The following is a 9,228-nucleotide window of genomic DNA, read 5'->3' as shown; positions in this document are numbered from 1 at the left end:
TATTGTGTTTGATTGATGGCAGCTGCGCAAGAAATCTAAAGAGACGGTGTGTGCTTAATGATGATTACTGACTAATCACCGTAACAATAATATTTTAATAAAAAAAAAAAAACGAGATCATGTTTAGAGGATGCACATGCAAAGAGCCATAGCTGCCTTTCCGACGACTTGGCCTACTCAAGTATTTGAAAGGAAATCAACTGTTTCTATTTATAGATACATGTACATTTTCAATCCAAAACTACATGTACATATACGTTATCATTTGTGAACCAGTGTTATATTTTCAAAGTTGCAAGTCTGTTGCATTACAGTAATTTTACTTGTTCAATACTCTTCTTCTTAACAAAATTGTTTGATAATTTAAAAATATAAAACAGGCTAGCATCAATTGACTTTGCGTCATTAAAATAGTTTAAGACTGTTTTCCCCAAGATACTTTCAATGTGTAATGTTGTATTATATATCTCTTTTAAAAATTATTTATACATGTATTATAAAATAATAAAAGAAAAGATAGGAAAATGCACACAGAGAAAAAAAATAAAATCTTAGTTAAGTAACACACACCGTGAGACTCGAACTCACGATCATTATTTCTTCAATCCAGCGATCATACCACTAGGCCACGAACTCTTGATAATCAAACGGATAAAATTAAGACAGATTGTTGAATTTTGAAATAATTTTAGAAGAAAATTAAATACATATTTTCAACATTTTCAATGTGAAGATCACCTTTGACCAAAATTATCTAAACGTAATGAAGTGCAGTCATATCCAAATAAAATTATTCAGAAGTTGTTTTTCTAGTTAAGGTTGGTCTTTTGCCACAGTTTGTCATTGTTTAGGGGGTACCCCAGTATTTTCTATATTCTCCATATTAACTGAACGACTTTTTTAACTATCATATGAGGGAATTATTAATAATTGAGTATTATTTTTGTGTGCGTTGCTTTAAGGCATGTATAAACTAACATTGCTTGACAAAATTTCGGTTAAACAAAGTATTTAAAAAATGGATACTAGAGTAGGCGAAACTGACCTTCAAATGCGCTATGGCTCTTTATGGACATTCAAAATCAGTCTGGTTTCGACAAGAAAATTGGAAATTTTTCTTTTCTATTCTTAAGCTTGGTGTCAAAGATTTGACAGCTGCAAGAGAAATGTAAAACTATGTTGCTTTGTTATATTTCGAATCGAAAATGAGAGAGAAATAGGAAAATTTATTAAAATGTACTCACGTTTTAAGCTATTAGTCCTTGTGAAGCTTAAACAGTCATTATTCAAACATGCTTCTGCTTTTTTTGGTGGTTGATTTTCAGGTTCGGTGATTTTGTAACTCTTAGGAACAGAAATTCCAGGAAATATTTGGCGTTGTCCAACTCCACGGGATACTTTAATGGGACGGTCACGAAACCACTTGTACAAGGTATGGAGTGTAAAAGGAAAAATATGCTAAATATCTACATAAACACAATATCTAACATTTTGCAAAATTCTGTGTACTTGGCAAATATTAAGATAAACAAATTATGATAATTAAAAAGAATTCTCCCATAATTTTCCCATAATTTAATTAAATGAAATAAACATTTTATTGATATCCTCTCCCGAAAGAAACATGTTTCTCAAAAGTAACAGCATCTTTTTGTAGAGGAAAATGTGAATAATTGTAACAATAATTTAACATACTATGTAAAATGTAACAATTTCATGTACAATGTATACATGTATGTATCGAGGTGCACTCATTCCTGGATTACATATACATACATGTATACGTACCAATATGGGAAAAAATAACATAATTAAAAAAAAAAAAAATGAAATGTAAATGAGACCTTATTGCGTCATAATTATATAAGAAATTAAAATTTCTTTTAACAGTCGACAGTATCACAAATTATGACGGACTCTTTCAAATCAAGTCTGCAGATGACGATTCCTCAACAATAGGAACTCCGTTAGTGTATGGTCAGAGCTTTAAACTCGTGACTGTGGAGGTTAGTTTTGAACCTTATTTTACTGGTTTGGGTAAGGGTTATACCATTAGGAACTCTGTTGATGTATGGTCGGAGTTTAAGAATCGTGTCTGTTGAGGTTTTTTTGTACTTCATTTCATTTCTTCTCAATGTCTCTGAGTGCCGAGTGTAGGTAAAAATCGGCAGCCTTCATCGGCAAGTGAGAGGTAAATAAAACAACAAACAACAAACTTATTTTGGTACAAGGCTAATGTGCTTTTTCACCTCTTAAAGGGTTGGAATATATGTATTCTCGCGTTTTTTATTGGGGGGGGGGATTAGTTTGTCATTGTGTACGTAACAAAAGCAGTAAAACTGTAAAAGAAATCAATTAGCGTCTGATTAACAACGTGGTGGAGAAGTTTAATTTGAAAACGAGCTACTTTTTAAAATCTAAAGTGTTATAAAATATTATCACAGAACAATGGTACTATTTTATCTGCATTTTTTAATGACAAATATCTCTTTTCAAGGGTGAAAATCTATATACCGGAAGATTATATATTGATGACGTAAGCAAAGCCTCGGAAAATAAACTTAAAACTGTTTTTGATGGACAGGATGGTAGAAAGTAAGTTTTGAGTTTTTATGCCCCCGTGGACAAAGTTTTGGGGGTAAATAGATTTTGTTGTGTCCGTCTGTCTATCTGTGCTGCTGTCTGTTTAGCTGTCTGTTTCTCCGCAAAAACTTTAACCTTGTCCATAACTTTTGATTAAGTAGAGCTATGACTTTTATTTTTCACATGTTTATTTCTTGTGACAATAACGTTCTTTGGGTAGCAACAAACTGACCTTTTGACCTGACCTTGAAGTGTGACCTGTTTTGAACGCAACACATTTTACTTTGGCCATATTTTTTGAACAGTAGATAAAAAGACTTTTGTACTTCATATATTTATTTTCAGTTTAAGGACCTTTTATTGGATACCAACAAATTTAACCTTTTGACTGTGACCTTGAAACTTCCGTGGTTGTGAAAAAAACTTTAACCTTGGCCATAACTTTTGAATGGTAATGGCTATTGCTTTCATACCATACATATGTAATTCTTGTAAGACGACTTTTTCATTGGATACAAAGAACACTTTCTAGAATTTCCAGCATTAGCAATTAAAATCAGTCATTTTGAGGAAATATAGGCATTACATACGGTAAAGAAAGAGGGATTTTTTCCCCGGCATATTAGTACAATACTTATGATTAACAGCTAAAAAACCTTGAAAACCCAAAATATTCTTTAAAATTTTATTAGAAATGCTATTTTTTTTAATTTCTGTTACGAGGGCTAAAAAGCGACTTCCGGTAGCGGGAAGAAATTTTTTCAACCGTTAAATAAATGATTTGGCAAAGTAAAAGTTGTCCTAACTTTTTTGTTACATAGTTATAACCCGTATATAATTTTCAACCTAAAATTAAGGTGTTGCGTTTCTATTGACGGTGAGTATACAATGAAGCGCATTGAAGTGGTAAAAAGTTTTGTTTGACTGGGTTTTGAGCTTTAGAACGATGATTGTCATACAATGACACGCCCATTTCTTTAGAAAGGAAATATCGGTCAAATGGTTCATTCGAATACCTGTAGAACAGGTATTCCATAAATACATGTATAATAGGCAATAAAATTGAGGGTCTACATAAACACCAAGTAAGCACGTGTTCGACCGATACATATGTTATGGTAACTCCAATAAACATGATCATTAATAATTATTGACAAATTCGTTCCAATGCTAGTACGTGTTTTACAAAAGCGGGAACTCTTTATCTCTCTCTCTCTCTCTCTCTCTCTCTCTCATAAATGTAAAAATCTCCTTTTCGGTGTAAGGAAGGATATGGAGATAACGAACAGTATACAATCTCAAAGTCCACAAAACAATAAAAAAAGAGCAGAGCAAACACGTGCCCCCGAAACATCAGAAGTGGGATCAGGTGCCATGGAGGAGCGAGCATCCCCTGCCGACCGGTCACACCCGCCGTGTGCTCCTTGTCATGATCAGGAAATAACGTCAATTCTGTGTATAAATAATGGACTACCAGTAGGTATGAAAAACGTCAGTCAGCATTTGACTCATTGATAAACTGTATTTGCTGACAAGGTCATTGTATCAACCATAGAATTTACGGAATGAAGACTTTAAACGAGACTGCTGATATTCTTGTTTCGTCAACCTGCTTGTCAATAATTTAGCTCGTTTCAGAAATTTACGTGTATCATGCTCTTGCGTATCGAATCAACTAGATTTATATACTCTGTATGCAGGTGATGAAGGTATATTGCTTCATAAGTAAGGGAAGTTGACGATAGAAAAGTTAAAAGACATCACGTTTATCATATAGCTTGGTTGTTAGATTACCATTAGTGTCTTTTTCAAGTAAAATATCCAAGTATGAAACAGAAGTGTCGGACTCTGTGGTATCTTTTATATCAAGCTCATCAGGATATATCCTATCGACGTAGGAATGGATATTACCATTATTAATTGACAATACGTCGTCGATATATCTAAATGTCGAATTGAAGGACACATCAAAATGTTTTCTTCTTTTCACGCATAAGATTTTTCATAAATTCTGCTTCATATGAATACATGTACATAAATAAGTATGCTAATAACGGAGCGCAATTTGTACCCATGGGAATTCCAATAGACTGTTGGAATACATGGTCTCCAAAAACCACATAGATGCAATCAATCAGAAACTCAAGCATGATGTTAACTTCAGAGTACTTATGTGTGCAATCAGAATCTGTTTTAACAAAATAATTTCGCAAATGACCAGTGACGAGGTAAGTAAATTTACGAGTTCCATTTTTATCGAAGAAGCAGCTGTCAAGATATAAAAAAGTCTGGATTTTAATTTGTCGTGGGAAATGTTTGTGTATAAAGTTGAAAAGTCGTAAGTTTTTAAGCTGTTGATTTTTGTAAAATCTTGTGATTTCAAAGTGTCCAAAAGTTCCTTAGAATTTTTTAGTATCCACATCTGATTGACACCACTTCTTGAATATATAGTTGCACAATACTCTTGAAGTTTTTCCTTCACTACTATCAATATCTTAGTGTGGAGTAACGAACGAGGCTTGGTTGAACATTTACTGGAACCTGCAAAGTATCTTTGTTTGTAAGGATTCTTATGAAGTTTTGGAATCCAATATATATAAGGTAGTTCAAATTCATTTTGGCTCTGTGGAATATTGAAAGTATTCAAAACTGACAGGTGATTTTAAGGAATTTCTTCCTGAGAAAGGAAGTATGAGTATAAGTAGGATTACCACTTGTAGAATTAAATCCAAGTTCTTCTAGAATGCAAAATTTATAATGAGCCTTACAAACGAAGACGGTGTTGTTACCTGCTTTGTCGGCAGGAACCAGTACGAACTGATCGTGTAATCTATCTAACTCCTATTTCACTTCTGGTTTATTGAACATAAAAGGATATATGGTTTTTATATTGCCCCTCAATCTTTTAATACGGGACTTTAACATGGATCTGATACATTTAATCCATTCTGACAAGGTGTCAATGTCTTCTTTTTCATATCTTGCCCATCGTCTGGCGTAATTTTCCACAGAATCCATAATATTAACGAAATACCGACGCCAGTTGAAGGGTCGGGGTTCCCTGTATTTAGGACCTTCTAAAATAAGTGATCTAAGGTCATGTAACTCTTGTTGCTTCTCACGAAGACTGAGGTTTCCTTGGTCATTACAATGAATGTTTCTTTTTCAGTTCTCAAGAAATGGGCGTGTCAATATGTTATAAATGTAGTTCCAACCATGACTCAGCCGTTTTATCCATACGGAAAATTTAACTACTTCAATGCGCTTCATTGTTTATTAAATTTGCATTTAATAAAAGTTTAAACTTCGCTAAATTATCATACAGGGCATCATTATTTCACAAACACATCTTGTTTCTGTAATGGTTTATAACGTTTGAAATCATTTGAAAAATGCATCTTATCTTCATCTACTTTTTTCTAGGCAGACATTTTAGGTGGAAATTTTAGTTAAAATTCGCTACACATAAAAATATAAAGATGCAGCCATATATGTCTGAAAGTTTAATTATATAACACATTACTTCTCCTACGCATCAGTTTATTCAAACCACAACCATTTTATTATTCTTCACTATTGTCTGAATAACTTTCATATAATTCTATTTACTCTTTATTGAACAGTTTATTGCCCCCGTAAACGTAAAGTATTGGGGGTATATAGTTTTTTGTCGTGTCCGTCTGTCTGTCTGTTTGTTCGCAAAAAACTTTAACCTTGATCCCAACGTTTGATTTAGTGGAGATACGACTTTCACATTTTACGTATGTATTGCTTGTGAAAAGAACTGCTTTGGGAACCTTGACCTTGTAGTTTGACCCACTTTTTTTTCAAAAATTTCAAACTTCAACTTTGGCCACATCTTCTGAACAGTTAATACCAGGATTTTATTTTTTTCATACAGCTGTATCTTAATTCTTCGTGGAAAGACATTTCATTGGATACCAACGACTTGACCTTGGAAATTTCCGTACTAATGAGAAAAAAAAAACAATAAACAATATAAAACCATCCCCTTCTACATACTTTGTTTATCATTCACAACTCTTTTATTACCTTTTAAGAAAGATCAAGTACCATTCGTAGCATTAAAATTATCTCCTCAAGAAGTTAATTTCTCTGTAGTAATTCCTCTGCAAAAGATTTTTACATGTAGCTGATTTTTACAAAATGTTTGAGTGTTTATTAGTTCCATTATTCTTAACGAATGATAAATTGCTCCTCTTTGACGTTTTATTTGATTTTTTCAAAACTTCAATTACTCTTCCTTTTGACAGATTTTCAGCTCCTGGAGACATCACCGATTTCTCTGTCTTCCTAAGATTGGACAAAGGTAAAAATCAAAGGCGGATCCAGGGCCGGCGCGCCAGTTGTGCCACCCCTCCCCGTTAAAATTTTTGTTTGTAATATTAATTTGTCCAATTTCCTACAATCAAGGAGAAATATCTCTTATTTGTAAGAATTTGTCAGCTTCAGGGGGATTCCCCGTACCCCCCAAAAGGACATGGTCTTAGACACACTGGGGGCCTCAGTACAGTCATCTGTATCTTCGGCCTTGTACCCCCCCCCCGTCCCCCACCCCCGGAATTCCTGGATCCGCCACTGAACAATGGCTACGTACATATATGTATCGGACAATATGTGTGTACAGTGATAAGGTGAATGCTGCAAATGTGACGATTAGTGTTCTTTTTTTTATTTTTATATTTTCCTTTCAATGATTACAGACATACTAGTATATATATATATATATATATATATATATATATATATATATATATATATATATATATATATATATATATATATATATATATATGACGTTTTTTAGATACATATTAACTAAAATCCAATCTCCCATGCATAGTTGCCGTACGTTCCTCTCTCAGGCACATCTGCAATGGGCGCACGTTAAGATTTTTAACATAACGTATAAAACATGGGTCTCGAAAGGATATTTTTTGCAGGGTTTTTTCCAATTTAATTAAGAGTTCTAGATTGTTTTAGTAAATATCTATCTCAAAACTCAGACATAAGGATAGATATTGAATCATAAGGAAATATCTCAAACGCAAAACACACTATTTCTCGTGATTATCACTGTGATATACGCAAGCCAACGACAGAGGTGAATGAATGAACCGATGGTCAAGAGTGACTAAAATCTAAAAGATTTTTCTATTGGTTTTATTACTTTGTATAAAAATCGGACTTTCCTGAAATTTACACGATGTAAAACAATCGAGTTTAATTAGACATTAGAAATTAGAAACAATATCTGATTCATTTACCAACTCCGTATTTAGATATCGGACACAGTTTATAATAAATCAATTTAACTATAGAAAAACGTATAGTCATTCAAGTTATTAAAGCGGCAATACGGCTGCAAATCGTGTGCATTTCATTCAATTTAACCCAATATAACATTCAGGAATAAGATAAAAAGTTGAAGTAAGCATTTGAGAAAAATAAATATCCTCTCCTCATGTAAAATAACGTAATTAAAATCTGCCGGAAATTCAAGGGTCGTACAATCTGTTTATTTGTACCACGTGAATTCTAAAATGGCACGTGCATACAATGTAGGGTTTTCACTGATTTCTTTCTCTTTGAAAGCCATGGAGATACGAGAAATAATAGCATGTATCGACAAACCTGTAGGATAGAACCTTCGCGAGCCCCACGTGAATGTCGCAGAGATCCCGTTTCTTCTTCATCCAATGATTATATTAATCTCCCAACTAAATTTTTGTCAGGAAAGTTGCTTTTTAATTTCAAGCCCTATTTTTGGTTTTGTTTTTCGTTCCGGTCGATTTGTCAATGTAGCAGGCCTACCGGGATTCCCTCTCTTACCATGCTGTTTTGTTTATGTAAACTATACGCATGCGTGAAAAGCATGGAATGTGGAACCTCGAACACGTTGCGATGTATATATTTATGGGCCATAAATAGTTATTAATTTTAATGAAACAATCAGAATTATTTACTTATGAAATTTGTAATTTTCTGAAAGTGTATACATTTATGAGTATGAAAAAAATTCAAAATCCTATAGGAAAATTTTAACAAGTCTATTGTTAAAGAGATGCGCCATATTGCCACTTTAAAAATCTATTCAATTTAATGTAACATTTTGAACGTAAATAATAAACATTATGTTCATATACACTTTAACTCGTTTTTTTCAGGTAAGGTATGCCATATAGCATGCATTAGTTTTACAGCTTAATGTTCATCATATTTCCTTGGTTTACATTTTCAGATCGGTCCTATTTGATTAGTTTGCAGTTTTATTGCAGTAGAATGTCTTTAGAATATCAAGTGAATCTAGAAGGAACGGAAGGGGCTGCTAAGTTTCAAATGAAAAATCTTTGTCCATATAAAGATAGATATCAGAGGGGCAAATGGTATCATGGAGCCTTCTCTGATAAGGATATAGGTCAGCTTCAACGTGTACGCTTTATGGTCAGTGCATTTATTCTAAAGAAAAAGTATATTACCTTCCTGAATCTTCCTTTTAAAGCATATACCTGTACGCAACGCTAATGTACACAAACTGTACTATATGCCTTTCCTACTGATATTTTGTAAGATATTATCAATTTAGAGTTTTACTCTAAGTACCATAAGTTAAATCATAACAAC

General features: G+C 33.2%; 1 protein-coding gene across 1 annotated transcript; it reads left to right on the top strand.

Moving 5' to 3' along the window:
- Positions 1 to 1,279: 1,279 nt before the first annotated feature.
- Positions 1,280 to 9,074, top strand: LOC134252479 (uncharacterized; the record flags this gene model as incomplete). The annotated part of the gene is made up of 5 exons (XM_062734968.1): positions 1,280 to 1,432; positions 1,891 to 2,006; positions 2,498 to 2,595; positions 6,858 to 6,913; positions 8,846 to 9,074. Coding segments are annotated over 5 exons (652 nt in total), but the record flags the coding sequence as incomplete, so codon positions are not given.
- Positions 9,075 to 9,228: the final 154 nt, after the last annotated feature.

The sequence above is a fragment of the Saccostrea cucullata genome, unplaced genomic scaffold (assembly GCF_032062105.1).
Source record: "Saccostrea cucullata isolate Sc308-1 unplaced genomic scaffold, CSIRO_AGI_Scuc_v1 ctg19232, whole genome shotgun sequence".
NCBI lineage: Eukaryota > Metazoa > Mollusca > Bivalvia > Ostreida > Ostreidae > Saccostrea > Saccostrea cuccullata.
This window is presented reverse-complemented; position numbering and strand designations above follow the sequence as displayed.